This window comes from Carcharhinus amblyrhynchos, chromosome 21 (assembly GCF_965287045.1).
Source record: "Carcharhinus amblyrhynchos chromosome 21, sCarAmb.v2.hapA, whole genome shotgun sequence".
In the NCBI taxonomy this organism is placed as follows: Eukaryota; Metazoa; Chordata; class Chondrichthyes; order Carcharhiniformes; family Carcharhinidae; genus Carcharhinus; species Carcharhinus amblyrhynchos.
In genome coordinates this window covers 9,793,522-9,817,158 of record NC_137344.1, presented here as the reverse complement: position 1 = coordinate 9,817,158, position 23,637 = coordinate 9,793,522, and the positions used below count along the sequence as shown (strand labels likewise).

Sequence of the window (23,637 nt, the reverse complement as noted above, 5' to 3'; positions counted from 1 at the left end):
CTGTTTGCAAAGAAAAATACAATTGAGCCCCAAGTGTTTATTCACCCGCAAGAGTTTGGCAATGCCGGATCTATTCATGTAATCATAGAATCCCTACAGTGCAGGAGGCTGTTCGGCCCATTGAACCTGCACTGACCACAATCCCACCCAGGCCCTATCCCTGTAGCCCCATGTATTTATCCCACTAATCCCCCGACACTAAGGGACAATTTTAGCATGGTCAATCCACCTAATTCACACATCTTTGGAGTGTGGGAGGAAACCGGAGCAGCCAAAGAAAACCCACACAGACATGGGGAAAACATGCAAACTCCACTCAGACAATTAACAAAGGCTGGAATTGAACCCAGGTTCTTGGCACTGTGAGGCAGCAGTGCTAACCACTGTGCCACTATGCCATGAGCGATTCAGATGGGACAAGGACTCTTCCATAATTGCCAATTTTTTTTGTCAACAGCCATATTTTTATTGAGGTTATCTCTCAAAATTCCCCCCCCTCCAAAATATTTATGAGAAGGAATAGTATCATTCTCTGGATTCAGCAACTGAACTCACATGGCAGGTGTATAAACTCCCCATACAGGTGGGCAAATCCATTAAAACTGCATGACATTGTTGACACAAAACCCGAATAGTTATTAAATACTGAGCATTCATGGTGACTGCGATCTTGCACTCACTTCTGCATTTCCAACAACTTAGAGAGAGAGAGTGTTAATCAGTTACCAATAACCAACACTGTTGACCAGTACAGAAAGAAGGTTAACAGATCCTCTCCAGTACCTGCCCAATTGACCATCTTTTACATGCAAGATGACACAGTGAACATGAACGACATGACAACTGAATACAATGCCAAGGAGTGGGCAATCTCCTATCACAGGCCAAGATTCCAAGTCTAGATTTTCCACCCACTGACTTATAAGCAGGAAACAATAGGACTTTTTGTTTGAACGAGTGGAAGGGAGGGCGTGTAGGTGGTCAAAAACAACAACTGGTTATGGAAGATTGAGTAGAAGTAACAGAAATGTAAATTTTTGATTGATGAGGGAGTTCAGGGTTACATAGGGTAGGCAGGAAAGCGGGATAAGGCCACAGTATGTTCAACCATCTTATTTCCTTGTACACATTCTGTACAACAAAGAATGTTACAACAAATTTAACATCAAACCACAAAAGCAGATATTAGGGGAGGTGACCAAAACTTTAATGAAAGAGGGATATTTTAAAGAGTATTTTAAAAGGAGGAGAGGGAGGTAGTAAAGTAGAAAATATTTAGGAAGGGAATTCCAGAGATTAGGATATATGCAGAGAAAAGCAGAGAGGGCAGAATTGGGGAAGTATGGAGATCTTGAAAGGCTGCAGGAGATTACAGAGTCAGAGTTGGGTTGTGAAGCTGTGGGTGCTTAGATTTGAAAACAAGGAGTAGAACATTAAAAATCAAGATATTGCCAGATCAGAGCCCAATGTAACTGAGCAAGCACAGAGGTGGTGGATAAAATACATGGTAAGCTCTTGGCATATTTTCAGTGACCATGCCAAATAGATAGCCTTCATTACAAGCTCCAATTGGAAACAAGCCATTTTTAAAACATTTATATAGGATAGGTCTTCTGGATTCACTGTTTTACGCTGCAATATAAAATAAACCTTAATTTGAGGGTGCAGTCAACACAGAAGTTGATTTTTTTTTTTAACCGCCTTGAGGTTGGATCTACATCTACATCAATAAGTTTTGAAATTGGTATTCAATCATTTCAGGGAGACCTTTTGTTCTCATTATTGTAAAGGGGACACAAAATACACCGGTGATTCATCAAACCCTTGAGAAAAAACACAGCACGAAACTGAGCTCTGAAGAGTAACCACAGTCTGAAATGCGACACTCACTGCTGTCCAGTAATGGTTTCAAATGTAGAAAATAGGAGTAGGCCATTTGGCCCTTTGAGCCTCCACCTCCATTCATTTTGGATCATCAAATTCAATATCCTGATCTCACCTTCCCTCCCATGTCCGTTGTTCCCTTTAGCCCCAAGAGCTATATCTATTTTTTTTCTTGAAATCACACAATGTTTTGGCCTCAACTACTTGCTGTGGTTGTGAATTCCACAGATTCATCACTCTGTGGGTGAAGAAATTTCTCCTCGCCTCAGTCCTAAAAGATTTACCACTTATCCTCAAATTGTGACTTCTAGTTCTGAATTTCCTCCAACCCACACACATTATCACTCCACCCCCTAATTGGGGGCATTCTTCCTGAATCCACCCCGTCTAATCCTGCTATAATTTTTAAAGTTTCTATGAGATCCCCTACCATTTCTTAAATACTTCAATGGAATGGGATGTTCAATAGGTGTTTGGATAGTTTTGATTACCAACGCGAATCTTAAACTTACTTGAGAGATGTTGCTTTCTGATTGGAGCTTTTTGGAGTCAGAGGTTTATCAACAATTGAGTAGTTATTGTGCAGCATTGTGGTGACGGAATTCCCAACAGTTCCCTTGTTGCTCCTGAAAAGGAAAGAATGACAAAAAAATTATTCATCCGCAAAGATAACCAGCAATGAAGTCATACCATCCGGATAAAAGCTGGCAAAGCCCTCTCTCGACTTAGTTAAATAAAATTCTGCCAACTCTCAACAGAAGGCAGGGAGGAGGGAACCAGCCAGGGTTGCAAATCAAGAAATTCAAATCGTGGGGAAAGAAATCTCAGACACCAGTCAGCTTCCCTTCCCTAGATCAAATTTCATCTAAAAAGTCAACAACAACAAAACGGTGAGAACTGTTGTGTAGCAGACCCGCTGCACACTCGACAGAAAGAGTATGTGTGACGGATAGCAGGCTATGAGTGGAAAACAAGAAAAAGAAAATGGGAAAAAATGTAGGATAAATGGTACTTAAAACAAAATAAGCGCATACTGTTCTGCGGTTACATACCGGCACAAGGGAGAATGCAGAGCGCAACTAAGACTCAGTTGCCATTGTTCCACTACATCTGTACATTCAGGAACAATGTATATCGGTCCCACAAATACTACATTTACTGAAAGGATATCCTGAGTTCAGTTGTGGGGGAGCAAAAAATGAATTTCCCTCCGAATATGAAGGAAACGACTCGTGATGTTAACGTACTCTTATCCAATGTTATTCATTATTTTACAAATAAAGGCCAGAGTTAGTTTATTTAACTAAAAATGGAGCAGTTGTAGCACACTCTTGGTCAAGGAAGAGTTTTCCACGGGCTGCACTAAGACACGGACTTCAGAATGGGGACAGAAAAAGAAATGAGACAAAAATATATAATCAGGTCATTGTGAGTTGTCAATGATCTGTCCATCCTATTAGAGTCACTATGAACCATAACAAGTTAAAAATACCAGAGAAAAAGCTATTTCCAGTGATAATAGAATCCCTACAGTTCAGAAGGAGACCATTCAGCCCATCAAGTTTGCATCAACTCTGACAGAGTATCGTATCCAGGCCCTCTCCCACATCCGATCCCGGCATTTTTACCATGGCTTATCCATCTACCTTACACATCTTGGACACGAAGGGAAAATTTAACATGGCCAATCCACCTAACTGGCACAACTTGGGACTGTGGGAGGAAACCGGAGCACCCGGAAGAAACCCACACAGGCATGGGGAGAATGTGCAAACTCCACGAGGACAGTGACCCAAGGCCAGAATTGAACCCTATTGTCCGATGTTGTGAAGCAGCAGTGCTAACATCTATGTCACCACGTCGCCCTGACAAGTGCACAATGTTTAATGCCGCAATTGTAAACTGCAATTTTTGACAGATGCAACTCGATGCTTTAGTGCTTTGACTTCCTGGTTCTCCACCAGACTCTCATTATTACAGCAGCAGTTAAACAAGACACAGCAGAATTGCGTTAGGGTGGCATAATCAAATATAAATAGATAACGCTTCATAAAAATCCATTTATAACCACCATTTGGTTTTATTTTATTGATTAATTCATGGGTTATGAGGGATTTCAATTCCATGGAATATTTTCGCACTGTAATAGCCTGTGTTTATATAGTGAGTCACAGTGACATTAATATCTGTGGAGTTCGTGGAATAGTTATGTGGAATTTATGTCATTTAACACAGTTATATGGGGAGGTAAGAGAAACTGAGAATGTTCTCCTTGCAGCAGAGATAGTTAAGGGGATACCTGATGGGTACATTGCTAAAAATGAGGGGTTTAATGAGTAGTTGGGGGACAAACATTTTCTCTGGCAGGGTGATCAGTAAGTGATAGTTTAAGATAATTGGCAATAAACGCACAAGGAAATGAGAAGATTCTTTTTCTCCTGCAGTGAGTTTTGATGATCTGGGATGCACTATCCAAAAAGGTGCTGGAGGCACAATAGTAACTTCTTCAACAGGGAACTGGGTATATATCCGATGAGGTGAAATTTGCAGGGCAAAGGGAAAGAGCAGGGTTAGAGAGACTACTGGGATGGAGCCACAGACACAATGTGCCACATAGAAGCCTTGAATTGGATGATACTGTTTAGTTGGTATTTAAGTCATCTAGGTGTATTTTCTTTCCTTAACTAATGTATGACAGATAAGCTGGACCACGAGAAGTGATTTATTGATTCCACTGCATTCCCGACACCAACCAAAAATCATTCACAACACTGACTGGTTATTCTGTGGGACAACCATCACCTTGTGGAGGTCATCAAAATAAGAAAAATATTTTTTAAAAACTCTGAAGTCTCTGAACCCTATCCCTCTACTCCTTTTGCTCACCCAGTTAAGCACCCGATTCCATTTTGAATCTAAACATTAGCTTTCCCAATTTTAGCTGGTAGATAATTGAAAATATTGTACCACCCTTTCAATGATGAATCCAAAATGAGTCTTACATAGAAATTACCATTTTCCTCACAAACTGTCTTTATCTGCACCACACATGCAATCATCCCACTTTCTACTGCTCATCCTGCTCTTATTTATTAGCTGCGTTCTGCTCAGTTCTACTCTCCGCTGGCGTATGGGGGTAACTTGCAGCAGAGGTAACTGGATAACAATTTAACAGCAGAAACGTCAATCAACTTATATTCAGAATGCAGAATTGGAGAGCCAATCCGCAGCTGCACAGCTCCAGGAGCGTAACATTGTATTGAACTCGGTCTGTATCTGTAATGCTGCAACCCTACAACCTTGTACATATTTTAAATTACAGTGACTTCATGTCAAGATCGCTAGTTACTCTGTGATCAGGCTGACACCCGCAGTCAGATTCCACTTTACAGACACGGTGATAAACACAAGAGCTTCACCATCAAACCGGTCAGTCTGGCTCACGTAAAAGAAAGCATCAAGACAAGAATCAATTGCTTAATGTAATAAAACAAATTTAAAAATCAGGCTGGCACAATGGTTAGCGCTGCTGCCTCACAGTGCCAGGGACCTGAGTTCAATTCCTGGTTTGAGTCACTGTCTTTGCAAGGTCTGCACGTTCGCTCAGTGTCTGCGTGCGTTTCCTCTGAGTGCTTCGGTTTCCTTCCACAGTCTGAAAGACGCGCTGGTTAGGTGCATTGCCAGAGTATGGTGACTAGGGGAATTTCACAGTAACTTCATTGCAGTGTTAATACAAATCTACTTGTCACTAATAAATTAACTTCACTTTATGAACTTTGAACCTATAAATTATTTTATAACTTTCAGCGCAATATTTATTAATCACAAGTGACTAGATCTTGGGACCAATGCATGGTGGCAAGTTTTCTCATTGAGAACAAACACACAGTAAGACGTATTGTTCCTTTCATGGAGTCATTATGGTATTTAGCCAGTTAGATCTGTGCTAGCTTTCTGTAGAACAAACAAGCATTCCCCTGCCCTCGCCCTGTGATGCTGCAAGTTTATTTCCCTCAAGTTCCCATCTGATTTCTTTTCAAAAGCATCACAATCTCTGTTTCCCCCACCCGTATTGGCAGCAGGTTCTCCGTCATCACCACTTGTTGCATAAAAAACATCTTTCTCACATACCTACTGCAACTCTTGCCCAAAACCTTAAATCTGTGCCTCCTAGTCCTTGAGCCACCATCTAACAGCAAGATTTTCTTTGTCTACCTTCTTTATAATTGTCACAATCTGTACACCTTGTCCAAATTTCCTCTCAATCTCCTTTGCTCCAAGGAGAACAACCCCAGTTTCTCCTACATAACCATTCTGGTATATCTCCTCCCCTATATCATCTCAAAGGTCCTCACATTCTTCCTAAAGTGTGGTGGCGATCCAAGTTGTACACTGTTGGTATTGGAAGCACGTGGCAGAATGTTGAGAAGGGCGACCTCATTGTTCACCAATACAAAAACACCACTATCTTTATGTTGTTGGAACAAATATTTCCACATTGTACAAAAGACTAAAAGGTATTTGCAATATATAGAGTATTTCCCCCTTACATTCTCATTGTAGTTTTCAAAAGACCAACTAACCGATTGTTGGCTGTAAAGTTGGCTGCCAGTGACACAGTTGCTTCCCTCCTTTTAGTCAAGCCTGGCACATCTGTAGTGCTGGTACTGCGACCGCTAACAGGAACCGGGAAAGCTCTGGGCTCATCATCCTGCCATGGAGAAAGAAACAAAGGACGATGGGTAGAGAAACAGCACGTTATTCTACAAACTTAGATATTAACATTTCATCCAATAACTCTGAAATGAGTTGCAGTGTGAAAGAGGAAAACCAGTCTCGGAACCAGGCTGATCCCGGGGACGGTGGGACTAATGTACGAGGAGAGATTGACTAGGTTAGGATTGTTTATGCTGGAGTTCAGACAAATTGTGTGTGTGTGTGTGTGTGTGTGTGTGTGTGTGTGTGTGTGGGGGGGGGGGGGGGCAGAGAGAGAACGAGAGAGAGAGCGCGAGAGAGAGATCTCACGGAGACTTATAACATTCTAACAGGACCAGGTAGAGTAGATGCAGGGAGGATATTCCCAATGGTGGGGACGTTCAGAACCAGGGGTCACAGTCTGAGGATTCACGGTAGACTATTTAGGATGGAGATGAGGAGACATTTCTCTGCCCAAAGAGTGGTGAGCCTGTGGAATTCATTACCACAGGAAGTAGTTGATGCCAAAACATTGAATGTATTCAAGAGGCAGCTGGATATAGCACTTGGGGCTAATGGGATCGAAGATTATGGGGAGAAAGCAGGATTAGGCTATTGAGTTGGATGATCAGCCACGATTGTAATGAATGGCAGTGCAGGCTTGAAGGGCCAAATGGCCTCCGCCTGCTCCGATCTTCTATGTTTCTAATATTGTTTTGAGGGGCCAGGAGCATATGGCGGTAGCCATCTTACCTGCTGGTTCTCATCAACAAAATGTTAAGTTTATTTATTAGTCACAAGTAAGGCTTACATTAACACTGCAATGAAGTTACTGTGAAATTTCCCTAGTCAACACACTCCGGCACCTGCTCAGGTCAATGCACCTTACCAGTAGGTCTTTCAGAGTGTGGGAGGAAACCAGAGCACCCAGAGGAAACCCGCACATACATGGGGAGAATGTGCAAACTCCACACAGACAGTAACCCAAGCAGAGAATCAAACCCAAGTCCCTGGCGCTGTGAGGCAGCAATGCTAATCACTGTGCCACTGTCAGCTGCTTAAGGCAACAGTACAGTTCTCATACATCTGGCAAAGGAAATACAACAGCATAGGATTGCAAAGCGTCTGGATTATTTTCTGAAGCATGGAGGTCATGAAAATGCATTATAATATTCTCCTCAGTCAATCCAGTATGTAGGCAGAGGTCAGGGGTGAATAAATGTTAGCATACAAAGTGATCAAGTTCAAACAAATGCATAAAACCAATACACATCAAAAGCTGACAGGACAGACTCAGTCAACTATAGCCCCATTAGTTAGACAAAAGTGAATGGAAAGAAGTACAACAGAATCATTTAGCATGTTATATGTGGTTGTGAAGAATTGTTTTGAATTCTTATAACTCTTCTTCAGAACTTTATTAGAATTTTAATTTTAGTTTCAACTCCCTCAAGCAGACAAGTAACTATAACCAGTTTTGGCGAGGAGGGGGGTTACTTTTCTTAATCACCAAAGCAGCTGCCTTTTTGTGAGGCCAGAGTGATCTCCTAGACTAGCTTCCATCCAATTGATGGATCAGAGAGGAACATTCAAGATCTTCCCCCTCTACAAATCGGCCTGGATACTTTCACTGGTTTTTCATCTCTCCAATGGTCTTGGGTTTCAGAGAGAGTGGCGACATTGCACACGGTGTCACAATTGCATGAGACATGCTAAATATTCTAAAGGGTCTTTATCTGTTCATCACAATGCCTGTGTTCCTTATTAACTCAAGCAAACACCACTAAATTGTAGCAGAACATTCAGGCAAATGGGCTGGTAAAGAACTACTGGAACAATTAACCTTCAAAGACAACCTGAAACACACTGAGAAATGATTTAATGGCACAACCATCTCAACTTCCCAAAGTAAATAATTAACACATGACCATTCAGCACAGCAGCATAATAGAACATTTTTCATGTTGTAACTAATCAAATGTTAGATATATAGTCAAGCTCCCATAACATTTTCTAAGGCAGGTCAACTCTATCTAGTGTACTTTAATATTGAACAAGGCCTGGTGAGGCTTATAATTACTGGTATTTAAAACAAATCTACTTTAATTTCAAATTTTAGTCACTTCAGAAAAATGGAATCAACCCAAAATATATACAATCAGGTGGAAAACTTCCATAGTTAGTGAATCTCAAGTTAATTTTTCAAATGGTGGAATGAGATGCTCTTATGGATAATTTTTCTTCCTAAAATACAGTTAATGCCAGCAGTTATGATCTTAGCTGATGTTTCTACTAGACAAGTCAGATTGATTGATAGATCTTTTTTTTAAGAAATGTGGAGGGCAGCTACTGAACAGAATCACAGGAATCAACAAAAGAACAAAAATTTATTAAACGAGAAAAGATGAACTATAATATACTGCTCCTTCACCCTAACTATACCTTTACAGATATGTATAGATTTGTAAGAACAACAAAAATCTTTTATGCTCTAATGTTCACAATCCATATAAACCAATGTGACCCACGGTCAGACACCCCACACGCTGAAACCAAATGATCGCTCTACTCTGAACAGATGTTATAGATCACTCATCAACTCCTCCAGATGCTTGTCACACTATGAGCCAACTGCTCTCACAGAAGCTCTGTCTTGGATTGCAGAAGTGCACAGATATATAAGGTGACCCAGAAGGAAACAGCGTTCCACAGAAAATGCCAGGACAGGCAAGACATGGAAAGGAACAGGTAGCAAGCCCCAAACTACTGAAGAAGTCAAAATCAGGGAGTGGAACTCCCTTTTGAAGAACTCACCTTGGAATTTCCTCCCAAATTACAATTTCACCTGGATATCATCAACATGGATCCGCCTCCAGGGTTCCAACCTCTCTTTGATATTCCTTTCCCCTGGACGGTCACGTACATTCAAGCTTCATCTTCCATGCACACTCTGAGTTCAACAGAATATCACTGCTTCTTAATCTGTAGGATTAAGTCACCGACTTTGGTTGTCTCCACTGATCTTGTAAAGCAAGCCTATTTTGCTTTAGGTCTGCTGCATGCAGCTCTGTCTTCTTAATCACGGTGCCTTTTCATCTGCTTTTCACTCTTGAATTCACTTAACAGGACCTTTTGCAGATTCTTGTTCTTTCCTTTTGACTAGAAGGTTTTATTGGGACTGTTCTCCTGTTCCATTCCCTGATTCTGGCTTCTTCATTAGTTTGGGGCTTACTACCTGTCCCTTTCCAGAGCATCTTACCCAGCCCTATCCCTGTAACCCTATATATTTAGCCCACTAATTCCCCTAACCTATATTTCTTTGGATGCTAAGGGGCAATTTAGCATGGCGGATACACCTAACCTGCATACCTTTGGACACTGGGAGGAAACCAGAGCACTTGGAGGAAGCCGTTTTGATCTTCTTACTTGAGAAAAGACATACTGGCACTGGAGGGGGTACAGAGTATATCCACTGGAGAGACTGAATAGACTGGGACTATACTCACTGGAATTCAGGAGATTTAGAAAAATGAGGGGGTATCTTATAGAAACATATAAAATTATGAAGGAAATAGAGGGAGGTTGTTTCCATTGGGGGGTGAAACTAGAACTAGGTGGTATAGACTTAAAATAAGGGAGAACAGGTTTAGGACTGAGTTGAGGAGGAATTTCTTCACCCAAAGGGTTATGCAACTGTGGAATTCTCTGCCCAGTGAATCAGTTGAGGCTACCTCGTCAAATGTTTTCCAGACAAAGATAGAATCTAAGATTATAATGAGTCAGCGGGTAAGTGGGGTTGAGTCCACGAAAAGATCAGTCATGATTTTATTGAATAGCAGAGCAGGCTCGAGGGACCAGATGGCCTATCCTGCTCCTAGTTCTTATGTTAAACCCATGCAGTCACAGGGAGAACATGCAAATTCCATACAGACTGTCACCCAAGGACAGAATTGAACTCGGGTCCCTGGCATTGTGAATCAGTACTGCTAACAACTGCACCACCCATAATATTCTCTAATTCCTTTAGCCCTAAAAGCTAGATCTAATTCCTTTCTTGAAAAGAAACAATATTTTGGCCCGGTCTGCCTTCTATGGTAGAGAATTCCACAGCTCACATTCTGTGGGTAAAAGAATCTTTCCTCATCTCAGTCCTAAATATTTTATCTTATAGCCTCGAATTCTAACTGCTGGTTTTGGACTCCCATGCCATTGGGAACATCCTCCCTGCATCTAGCCTGTTTAGTCCTGTTAGAATGTTATAGCTTCCTATGAGAACCCTCCTCATTCTTCTCAGTTCCAGCAAAAATAATCCTAGTCATTCAATCTCTCCTCGTACATCAGTCCTGCCAACCCAGGATCAGTTTGGTAAACCTTCACTGCACTTCCTCTGCAGCAAGAACATCCTTCCTCAGATAAAGAGACCAAAATGCACATAATATTCCATGTGTGGTCCTACCAAAGCCCTATATAGCTGCAACAAGACATCCCTGTTCAAACTCATGATCCACTCAATCCAAGATCACTCTTACCTCTAGTCCCATACAAGGAAATAGGTTTCTAACAGTATAAAATTATATCCCAAATTTATATCATATTGGGGCAGCATGGTGGCACTGTGATTAGCACTGCTGCCCCACTGCACCAGAGATCCGGATTTGATTCCCAGCTTGGGTCACTGTGCGTGTGGAGTCTGCATGTCTTCCCCGTGTTTGCCTCAGGTGCTCCGGTTTCCACCCATAGTCTGAAAGACTGTGCCTGTTAGGTGCACTGGCCGTGCTAAATTCTCCCTCAGAGTGCCCAAACAAGCACCAGAGTGTGGCGACTAGGGGATTTTCACAGTAACTTCATTGCAGTGTTAATGTAAGCCTATTTGTGACACTAATAAATAAACTTTATGTTTACTTTACATTGCACACATCCAATTTTTATTCTGTACTTAGACTGAAAAACTACTGAAATTACTGATTATGACCAACAAATAAATGAGCAGCAAGTACTAACTTGTATACTTCACACTTTAGCATTTAAAAATGTCAAGCTAAATGGCAAGAAGGGGTGTTTTAAATTATTTAAGATATCTGAGCTGGTCATTTTTGGAAAAGAGGTGATTTTTGAGATAGCGCAATTGAAATTTTAAAATACCTGAAGATGACTGGCTGTGGTACAAAGCTTAGAGATAGTTGAAGATTTGATGGGGCAACAGGGGTAATGCAATGAATTTGTCAGAAAAGGACAAGCTTCCAAGATAGTCTTGTCTCAGGCTGTTTTGATGTCGACCAGCTATTTTTAACATTATTTACTTTGTCAAGCCTCTTGAAAAGCTGTTCAAATAAGCTTTGTTTCACTGCAGAGACGAAAGGGATTAAATTATATTTATCCCCACAGGGCAGTAAAGGACATCCAACACGTGGAGCTGCAACCCAGGAAAGGGAAGATGGAAACTGACACAAACAAAATGATAGAAATGCCTCACAGCACCAGGGACCCGAGTTCAACTCCCGGCTTGAGTCACTGTCTGTGTGGAGTTTGCACATTCTCCCCATTTCCTCCAGGTGCTCTGGTTTCCTCCCACAGTCCGAAAGACGCACTGATCAGTCGCATTGGCCGTGCTAAATTCTCCCTCAATGTACCCAAACAGGCACTGGAGTTTCACAGAAATGGGATTTTCACAGAAACTTCATTGCTAATGTAAGCCTACTCATGATACTAATAAATAAACTTTAAACTGTAAGGGATTGGGAAAGACCAGGACTCAATCCATCTTCAGTTCTCAGTGCCTGAAAAGGTTTCGTTAATTCATAATTACCAGAACATTCCAAGTGGTTCCCTTCTCTGGGGATGCCTTGCTCAAACTGGACAGCTTCTTCCTCCCTGCTGGAGAGCTATCGAATAAAGCCAGAAAATCGCCTGCTCTCTCTTCGCTAAAGGAGGGAAAAGGCAAGGGGGCACAATTGATAGATTTATTTTCATCAGGCATAGTACATACTTGAAGGGCAAAAGATATTCATCATTATTTTTTACATTTTTACAATCAATTCCTGATATTCACTTTTTTCAAAGTCTTAATTTGCATAATTCAATGTTCCCTGGCGCCAGATGCAAATAGTGTCGGGGGATTCACAGGGTAAATACACAGGGTTACAGGAAAACGGCCGAGGTGGAATTGAGGTTCGAGGGGCCAAATGGCCTTTTCTGCACTATACAGATTCTATTCCTCACAAGATACCAAACAGTGCCCTTTTGCAGCTCTGTCAAGTGCGTTGCATTTCCACACATTTGAAATCTAACTTTAAAAGTCACTGCACCATTCCTCTAGCCGTAAATAGGCAAGAATTAAGAAAATACATTGATCAATTGATTTTATAAAGCACATGCTCGTGTGGATATTGTGAGCGAGCTGCACCTTTCCACAAGCAGTTGCTGATACCCTGGGCTTCGCCGTCTACTACCATGCTTTTTTTTTTAAAAAAAAGGGAAGGAAATTGTTACGCAAGTTAAGTAGAGGAGGAAAACACTTTTCTTAATTCCCTCATCATCAAGTTAGGTGTTTGCAACCTAGACACCATTCACTGATCAAAGACGTAGGCTGGAATTCTCCGACTGTTCACGTCCCGACACCACTGCCAGAGAGGACGGAGAATTTGGCACTCAGCCACATCTCTGTTCACTGCAGCGGGACTCGAGAATCCCGCTGGCGTGAACAGCCGGCGAATTCTGTCCCCAAGTTGGCAGGTGTGTGGACACACTGCCACCTACTGTCACTATCTACAAATACATAAACACCAATCTACAGTCATGGCATTAGGCAGATGCAATTGCTCCAGCTCTCTCTGATTCAGCAACAAAACAGTCACTGCAATCTCAGTGGAGAAGTATTGGGTGTCATTTGAAATTACTAAATTTCTTGAAAAAAAACAATCGGTTCTTCGAGTTGCTTGAGTTGACAAAAAAAGTAACATCCGTGATTTAATGTTGACAATCAAAAGTTAGTATACATAAGTATACACAAAATAAGCTCCCCAAGTGAAAAAAATAGAGGGTTAACTGCTTTAACAAAAATAAGGCTATTTTTTATCTCCCTGTTCCAAGAACAGAAATGTTTATATTTGCAGCAGGTTGCAGGATGAGAATCTTAAGTGAATATAAGACCATAAGACATGGCAGCAGAATTAGGCCACTCGGCCCATCGAGACTGCTCCGCCACTCAATCATGGCTGATATTTTTCTCATCCCCATTGTCCTGACTTTTCCCCATAACCCTGATCCACTTATTAAATCAAGAACCTATCTATCTCTGTACAGTAAGGGAATTGCTTGATAGGGCAGACGCAACACGGTTTCATTAAAGGGAAGTCGTGTCTGACAAATTTACTGGAGTTCCATGAGGATGTGTCTAGGGCGGTGGATAGAGGAGAGCCGGTGGATGTGGTCTTTCTGGATTTTCAGAAGGCGTTTGATAAGGTACCTCACAAGAGGTTACTGCAGAAGGTCAGAGGACATGGAGTTGGGGGTAGGGTGTTAGCGTGGATAGAGGATTGGTTGTCAAATAGGAGGCAGAGAGTGGGGGTCAATGGGTGCTATTCGGATTGGCGGTTGGTGACTAGTGGGGTGCCCCAGGGGTCGGTGCTGGGGCCTCAGCTATTTACCATTTATATAGATGATCTGGAGGAGGGAACCGAGTGTAGGGTGTCGAAATTTGCTGATGACACCAAGATTGGGGGAAAGGCAAATTGTGCGGAGGGTGTGGAGAGTCTGCAGAAGGATCTAGATAGGCTGGGTGAATGGGCCAGGAAATGGCAAATGGAATTTAATGTTGGCAAGTGTGAGGTGGTCCACTTTGGTAGGAAGAATGGTAGGAAGGACTATTACTTACGTGGCGAAAAACTGCAGCAGGCGACGGTGCAGAGGGACCTCGGGGTCCTTGTGCATGAGTCGCAAAAACCCAGCCTGCAGGTGCAGCAGGTGGTCAGGAAGGCGAATGGGATGCTGGCCTTCATAGCGAGGGGGATTGAATATAAAAGTAGGGAGGTCTTGCTGCAGCTGTATAGGGCATTGGTGAGGCCGCAGCTGGAGTACTGTGTGCAGTTTTGGGCGCCGCACCTGCGCAAGGATATTTTGGCCTTGGAGGGAGTGCAGAGGAGGTTTACTAGGCTGATACCGGAGTTGAGGGGGTTGAGCTATGAGGAGAGGCTGAATAAACTAGGCTTGTACTCGTTAGAGTTTAGAAGAATGAGGGGAGATCTCATTGAGACGTATAAGATGATGAATGGGATGGATAGGATAGAGGTGGAAAGACTCTTCCCGCTCAAAAAAGACAGTAGGACTAGGGGGCACAGCCTCAAGATAAAGGGGGGGCAGTTCAGAACGGAGTTGAGGAGGAACTTCTTCACTCAAAGGGTGGTGAATCTCTGGAATTCTCTGCCCGTTGAAGTGGTGGAGGCTGCCTCGCTAAATATTTTTAAGAAGCGGGTTGATGGGTTTTTGATAAGAGAGGGGATTAAGGGTTATGGGGAGAGGGCGGGAAAGTGGAACTGAGCCACGACAGATCAGCCATGATCTTATTGAATGGCGGGGCAGGCTCGAAGGGCCAGATGGCCTACTCCTGCTCCTATTTCTTATGTTCTTATGTTCTTAAGGGCCTCAATTGGCAGAGGGCAGGAGTGCCATCCACAGGCCTGGCCTGAAGCGGTGATGCAGTTGTACTGTCATGGGGCTAGTAATCCAGAGACATACAATAGTGCTCTAGGTACCTTTGTTCAAATCTCACCATGGCAGATGGTGGATTTTAATTCAATAAAAGGAAAAGGAAAATCTGGGATTAAAAGTCGAATAACCGGCCATCAAACCATTGTCCCCTTTTCAATTACTTAAAAACTCTTTGGTTACAGTTTTGTTTGCACTTCACTCCCATGCTGTTGATTTACAGGCACCAGGTGCAGAGAGGGGTGGGGGAAAGTAGGAGAATCTCTGCATGAACCTGCTCCTGAGCCTGGCACAACCTGTCAAAAACAAGTCAAGACAGCGGAGGACCATGGGAGGCATTTGACCTGATTGTCTGCCCCTCTACCACGAGTACATTCATGGCTAGGTGTCCCTGGAGAGGAGCATACGGAGTCCACTGGTACTGTCAAGGCCTTCCATGCCCAGTGGGCACCGTGGGGACAGGGATACTTCATCAACCTTCTTAATCACATTTTGGTTTAATGTTTTAAGTGTAATTTGTGGTTTGTCTTTTGTTTAAGGCAGTATCCCTTTAAGGGACTGTCCCCTTAATTTGTCCCTCTGTTTGTTTGATTTCATTTAATTGGTTATCTTATTTATTCAAAACAGGAGTGCGGTACCACAGGCCTTCCAGACATGGACTTAATCAGGTTGGAGACAGGATAGTGGCAGGTTCTTCACCTATAAATATATACCCCCCAATGAATAGCACAGACATGAATATTATCCCTCCAATATCTCCCATGTTTGGATAAGTTGCCAAATTACTATCATCTCCCAATCCTCTTTAGTTACAGTGGGGTGGTACCAGAGGACTGGAGAATTTAAGTGTTACACCCTTGTTCAAAAATGGGTATAAAGGTAAGCCAGGAACTATAGACCAATCAGGTCAACATCCGTGACAGGGCAACTTTTAGGAATGATAATGTGGAGCAAAGTTACAGCAACTTGGACAAGTGTGGAGTAGCTAAAGAATGCCACATCAACTTGGTAGATGCAAATCATTTTTAATTAACTTTTTGACAAGACAAGAGAATCCCATGGAAAGCAGAGAAATGATATTGGAACATTTACTGCTGTCCGAATAAACAAAAATTTTGGGAATAGTTATTGATTAACTGATTTGCAAGATTTCCTTCACAATTGGTTAGATTCCACCCAAACAGGGATTTAATTCAATTAGCAGCGATGCAAATTAACTCTCGATTACCTTAATGTGGCATTGACTTGCTGGTTGACCTGTGTCGTACTGTTTGATCTTTGTAAGTTGTTAATGGCATGAGAGCCACTGCCATTGATATTTCCGAGACTAGCATCAACCTGGAGAGAGGCAAACAACCTTGACTTAAGTTTAAGTTTATTTAATAGTATCACAAGTAGGCTTACATTAACACTGCAATGAAGTTGCTGTGAAAATCCTCTAGTCACCATGCTCCAGCACCTGTTCTGGTACGCAGAAGGAAAATTTAGCACAGCCAATGCACCTAACCAGCACATCTTTAAGACAGTGGGAGGAAACGGGAGCACCCAGAGGAAACCCACGCAGACAGGGGGAGAATATACGGACTCCACATAGAGTGACCCAAGCTGAGATTTGAAACCAGGTCCCAGCGCTGTGAGGCTGCAGTGTTAACCCCTGTGCTGCCCATACCTTTTACAAGTGACATTTCTCATTCTCTCTTCTTTTCTCACACGCGTGCATTTACACATACCCATAGCTTTTCCTGGAATTTTTCTTCTCCATGTCTGAAACGTTTTCGCACATTAGTGACTTTACAGATTTTACACATTGCCCATTTGAGTTGTATTGTTGGTCTTAGGTAGGGGAAGAGAAAGAATACTTACTCCAGTCCTGACAACAACTACAATCAGTCGGACAGGTGAATTGTATTAACTTCACCCAAACCTTCCTTATCAAATGGATCATTGAACACACCAAACATTACTAAGATTCAGCTCAATGAACAGACAAAGGTAATCAACTGGAATAGCTATAAAGTAAAGTAAGTTTATTAGTCACAAGTAGGCTTACATTAACACTGCAATGAAGTTACTGTGAAAAATCGCCACACTCCGGTGCCTGTTCGGGTAAACTGAGGGAGAATTTAACATGGTCAATGAACCTAACCTGCACATCTTTGGAGTGTGCAAGGGAATTGGAGTACCCAGAGGAAACCCACGGAGACACAAGGACAATGTACAAACTCCACACAGACAGAGACCCAAGCCAGGAATCGAACCTAGGTCCCTGGCGCTGTGAGGCAGCAGTGCTAATCACTGTGCCAATGTGCTACCCATTTACGTGCCAGTAAACAATAGATAACTATAAAGCTCAGCTAGTAACTGTACCACCTGGAACATTAAAGGTAAAAGAAACTGAAAATGTCCCAGGATCAATCCTTAGCGTTGCTTATTAGCAGTTAAAGCTGGGGAGGGGGTGAAGATGGGCTGTTAAAACAAGAAGTAAAATTGGTCCTTGCGTCCCTTAGATAGGTTGGGGTGATGGGGAAGAACACCATCGAAGATTTATGCTTCTAATGACTATCCAATCCCGCTCTGGAAACTACGTTGGTCATTGTCAGGTCAGAGTAATAAGGGACTTATTAGTGATTATCTCCACGATTAGCTTAAAAATTGTCCACAAAAATGACAATTCGGCTCCCATGCCGAGTACCCACAATCACCACATTCATGAGAGGAAGGGAAATTCCTAAATCTTGGCTAGTTCTGAAAAGTTCTGTTAAATTATATCCAGGTTCAGTCTGCATTGCTTACCAAAGTGTTCCGTTTGGCCTTGTTGTCAGAGATGACAGAGGTGGAGCGTGCCAGCTGTTTGGCTGGTGAAGCACTGCTGGGGCGTTTAGACATGGATAACTGAGAGCCTGTCAAGCTTAGATCAAATCCATCGCCAAGGAAAGAGGAACTGCTTCGTGAAGTATTCATCTTGAATGCACATTAAAAAAAGCAACCTGGAACGAAATTCAAAAACTAGATGTCAATATTTGCCTTTTGAATCCAGTAACTTAACACTTTAACATTCTGTAAGTCACAAAAGAATATACACTATCAATCCTTCTTCTAGCTTTTCAATAGGTCAATTAATATTCTATTCATTAAAAAGGTTAATGCATTTGCTAATATCCCGAGAGGATTTCATTCCAGCCTGTACTAGAAAAACGTCAATGTGCAACAGAGCTAATAAACAGGCTGAATAGCACCAACTGAAATCAGTTAGTAACACAGACTTAAAAACTATATCCAGCACATTCATGATCTAAATATATTAGCTTGGCTCATGTAGCCTCTAAATTAGAAGTTTGTGGATGGAATGCCCACTGTAAAAATTGAGCCTATAATCCAGGCTGATATTCTAGTGTGGTGCTGAGATTATCTGAAGGATAGCACTAAACATAAGCTTTATCAACCTGTCCCAATGGACATTACAGATCCCTTACCAACTCAGAGAGCTAAAATGCCCATAGCAGGCTGGATGGTAAAATTCTGCCCGTAGAGTTCATCTAGTGTCCATGCAATATTTTACAGAGTCCCGACTGTGCATAAGACCCATCGAGTGTGCACCAACAATCCCACCCAGGCCCTATCTCTGTGACCCCATGTATAGAATCATAGAATCCTACAGTGCAGAAGGAAACCATTCGGCCCATCGAGTCAGCATCAACCACAATCCCACCCAGACTCTATCCCCATAATCTCCATTTACCCTAGCTAGCCCCCCTGACACTAAGGGGCAATTTAGCATGGCCAAGCCACCTAACCCGCACATCTTTGGATTGTGGGAGGAAATCGGATCACCTGGAAGAAATCCATGCAGACACAGAGAATGTGCAAATTCCACACAGACATCTAAGGCCGGAAATGAACCCAAGTCCCTGGAGCTGTGAGGCAGCAGCGCTGACCATTCTTATCCTAAATCAATAGCATAATCATTCATTTAATTGGTGTTTGAGAGATCTTGTGGAACAGAGGTGCCGTATTTCTTCAATAGCAACCACTGAATTTGATAAAAATATTGTTGTATTCCACCTGAGATATGGTAAAGCACTATATACGTCACATTTAGAAATCATAAATGCATCCAATTCCACAATATTGCTTACTTCTACTCTTGCTATATTCCTTCTGCTACTGAAATCCTTAACCACACCTCTGTCACCTCCAGACTTGACCAGTCACTCCATTGCAGGCCAGCTACCCAACCTCTGCCATCCATAAACTCTAGCCTACAACAGCTGCTCCCTGTACTCTAACATATCCAGCCCCTCTCACCCATCTGATGTTTCTCCTCTCTCCCTCTCTAACACTCATTATGAAATCCTCGTCTTTGACCCAGCTTCCCACCTACTTACTCTGGCTACACTTCCCATTGCCTCGGCAAAGCAGCCAGCATAAGCAAGGACCCCACGCACCCTGGACATTCTCTCTTCCACCTTCTTCCGTCAGAAAAAGATACGAAGGTCTGAGGTCACATACCAACCCACTCAAGAACTGCTTCTTCCCTACTGCCATCAGACTTTTGAATGATCCTACCTCATATTAAGTTGATCTTTGTCTAGACCCTAGCTATGACTGTAACACTACATTCTGCACCCTCTCTTTTCCTTCTCTATGAATGGTATGCTTTGTCTGTTATAGCATGCAAGTAACAATACTTTTCACTGTATACATGTGACAATAATAAATCAAATCAAAAATCCTTTCAGCTGCCCATCCTAACACATTCCTCCTTATTTGTATGTCCAATATTTTCCATGTCTATTTGTGTCTGATCATGTCTTTACTATGTTAAAGCACACTATACATGTGCAAGTTGTTGTTATTATGGGCTCACTCCAACAAGGAAACCTTCTTCAAGGATTTCTTTGACAAGTCCATACAGGCAAATGACAGAAGCATACCTCAACAAAACATTTAAAACATACTCAAGAAGACCAGACCAAAATAAAACGTTTATAATTACAGAAATTCAACAGACCTGAGTAACAATGAAAATACAAAGTTATCGACCTTTTAAAAGCGTCAGATTTCTGGTCCTGGCTCTGGATCTTCCATGTTCATGAAGACATCAGTATTCACAACCTAAGGGGTGCCGTATCAGACAGTCAAAAATCAATTCACAGCCTTTAAGCAGTTCAATGTCCAAAATAAATCTTGCTGAGGCTTTATTTGAAAGTGCCAACTCTGAGCAAAAGTCAGAGCAAACATTCATGTCATCTTCCCCCCAAAAACAGTATTAGTAAATCTCTTCTAGATAAAAGAGCCAAAACAAATAATCTTGGCACAACAGCGAGGATTTTGATAGCTAGTATTGTTGAAAATCTGCAAGGTTTAGAGGTTACCTTGAAGCTCCTAAAACAGAAAACTCTCCACAAGGTACCAAACATTGCACATTAAAGACCTGGCAGCTCTTTTTTGTGTGAACTTGTGTCTGTGAGGGAGCTGAAAATTGCCTCCTCTTTTTGGTGCACTGGCATTTTAACCTGACCCACTGAACACTGCCAGTCTCAAACCGGTCAGCTCACTCCAAACAGACAAAGGAAGTCTAACATTAGATAATGACGCAGCACCTCCATTTGGTGATCGCAGAGTGAAACTAAAAATAACCACCAGACCTTCCATCCAAGGAACATGCACACCCCATGCGAAAAGTTTCAGAGAAAGAGTCCAGCACAACCAGAATAATGCTAACGTTCAAGTTGAATTGCCAGCACTTTGTAAATTAACAATATTTTGTCATCACTCAAGTTTTGCCCAGCCACTTTATCCCACCCCATGAATAAAATTAATTAGTTTATTTGGAGTCACTGAACAACCTTTGGAGCTTAGCATGTCATTTCAGAAAATGCACTGAAGAAAGGCACAAAAATGCGCAACTGTGCCAAATCCAATTTAATAAACATTCTATTTTAACAGCTGACAAACACAAATGGGCTTTAACTTGCTCTGCTGCACGAGGAACATCCATTCCAACAATATTAACTGGAGAAATTCAGTTTTAATTTCAAAGTTACAATAACCTGTATTAAAAAATTCACTCTAAATTCATGTTCTGATTCTCACGTTGTTTTCCATTACCTCGTACCAAACACCGAGACGATAGAGTTCTTTCTTAAAACCAATTATTTTTAATCCAGTTCTTGCACTTGGTATTTCACTTTCCCTTGAATCTTTCAACTCCAACCTCTTCATATTTAAGAACATTGCTGCACAATTCTCTCATTTGAATCCTCACTTTTTTTTGTTAGTTATCATTACCCATTTTCTCAAAGAACAAAGAAAATTACAACACAGGAACAGGCCCTTTGGCCCTCTAAGCCTGTATCAACAAGGCTGCCCGACTGAACTAAAACCCCCTCCTCTTCCGGGGACCATATCCCCCTATTCCCACTCTATTCATGTATGTCAAGATGCCCCTTAAAAGTCACTATCGTATCTGCTTCCACTACCTCCCCTGTCAGTGAGTGCCAGGCACCCACCACCCTCTGTAAAAAAACATGCCTCATACATCTCCCTTAAACCTTGCCCCTCGCACCTTGAACCTGTGACCCCGAGTAATTGACTTTTCCACCCTGGGAAAAAGCTTCTGACTATCCACTCTGTCATGCTCCTCATAATCTTGTAGACTTCTATCAGGTCACCCCATAACCTCCATCGTTCCAGTGAGAACAAACCAAATTTCTCCAACCTCAAAGTGTAACAAATCTTTACTTTGCAAACCGAGTTAAAGACTTCACTATTTTGCAATGCATTTGGATTGTAAGCCGATTACTCCAGATGTATTTGATGAACTGCATGTACCGCATATCATTGAATGACTCAGCACAGATGAAAGGTCATTCATCCCATCGTGACTGGGCTGCAGCTATCCCATTCCTCTACTCCATTTTCCATACTCCTGCAAATGTTTTAAGTATAGGTGGCACGTTGGCACAGTTGTTAGCACTGCTGCCTCACAGCACCAGGTGCCCGCATTCAATTCCGGCTTGGATCATTGTCTGTGTGAAGTCTGTACATTCTCCCTATGTCTGTGTGGGTTTCCTCCGGGTGCTCCAGTTTTCTCCCACAGTCCAAAGATATACAGGTAAGGTGGACTGGCCATGCTAAATTGCTCCTTATCTTTCCCAAGATGTGTGGGCTACGGGGACTACTGGGGTAGATATGTGGGTTTCGGGGATAGGGCCTGGTTGGAATGTCGAAGGGTCGGTGCAGACTTGATGGGCCGACTGTCCTGCTTCTGCAATGCAGGGATTCTATGATTCTATTTATTACATTGTCCTTCCAAAGTCTGTTCCCACTGTCCTTTCAGGCTGTGCTTTCTAGTTCACAGCAACTCACTGCATAAAACTGAAACTTTCCTCATGTCGCCCTTTTTGTCAATCACCTTGAATCCGTGTCCTCTGATTAATAATCCTTCTGCCACTGGAAGCAGCTTCTCTTTAATTACTCTGTCAAAACCATTCATGATCTTGAATACATCTATCAAAACTCTTCTTAACCTTCTCTTTTCCAAGGAGAACAACCCCAGCTTCTCTCATCAATGGCACTTTACCGGTGAGTCTCTTCTACAGCCTCTCAAAGGCCTTGACATCTTCCTGAAGAGTCATGGCCAGAATTGAATGCAACATTTCAGCTGAACCCTGACCAGTGTTTTATAAAGATACAGTGTGACTGACCTCTTTCCTTTTGTCTATCCCTAATTGCCCTTGAACTGAGTGGCTTGCTCGACCATTTCAGAGGTCAATCAAGAGTGAGCCACATTGCTATGGGTCTGGAGTCACGTGTCCTTTCCTTTTGTACTCTGTTTGATGATCAATAAAGCCAAGGAGTCCAATCACAACCCCCAACCCCACTTTCCAACCAGGTCTCCCTGTTCCTATGTTAGTGTGCCCCAGGGTATGGGACACACACACCACTTCTCCTTACTAGGCCATTAATGAAAGAAGAGTTGCCCACATTGGGAAACACTGCACGCTGCATCTCTCTATCCATCGATCAAAATGCATCATTTCACACTTCTCCATGTTGACTTTCAGCCACTGTGAGCATGAACATACCAATTAGGAATAGCAGTAGGTCATTTCACCCTCTGACAGAACAAAGAACAAAGAAAATTACAGCACCAGAACAGGCCCTTTGACCCTCCAAGTCTGCACCGACCATGCTGCCCAACTGGACTAAAACCCCCTACCCTTCTGAGGACAATATCCCTCTATTCCCATCCTATTCATGCATTTGTCCAGACACCCCTTAAAACTCACTATTGTATCTGCTTCCACGACCTCCCCTGATCAGATCATGACTGATCTGATTGTGATCCCA

The 23,637-nt window shown here is 42.4% G+C and overlaps 1 protein-coding gene across 9 annotated transcripts in view; it reads right to left on the bottom strand.

Moving 5' to 3' along the window:
• The window catches only part of cep131 (centrosomal protein 131), a 132,418-nt gene that overhangs the window by 104,098 nt on the left and 4,683 nt on the right, over positions 1-23,637 (bottom strand). For 7 of the 9 annotated variants that reach the window (XR_013889174.1, XM_080209463.1, XM_080209462.1 and 4 more), the window contains 6 exons: positions 20,294-20,397; positions 18,076-18,269; positions 16,511-16,620; positions 12,386-12,500; positions 6,468-6,595; positions 2,397-2,510 (listed from right to left, as the gene is read on the bottom strand). Coding sequence is in view for 8 of the 9 variants with exons in the window: in XM_080209463.1 (XP_080065589.1) it covers positions 2,397-2,510; positions 6,468-6,595; positions 12,386-12,500; positions 16,511-16,620; positions 18,076-18,243 (635 nt within the window). In the remaining variant the exon portion in view is untranslated. The remainder of the gene's footprint in view (positions 1-2,396; positions 2,511-6,467; positions 6,596-12,385; positions 12,501-16,510; positions 16,621-18,075; positions 18,270-20,293; positions 20,398-23,637) is intronic. The other 2 variants (XM_080209465.1, XM_080209466.1) reach the window with 2 other exon arrangements.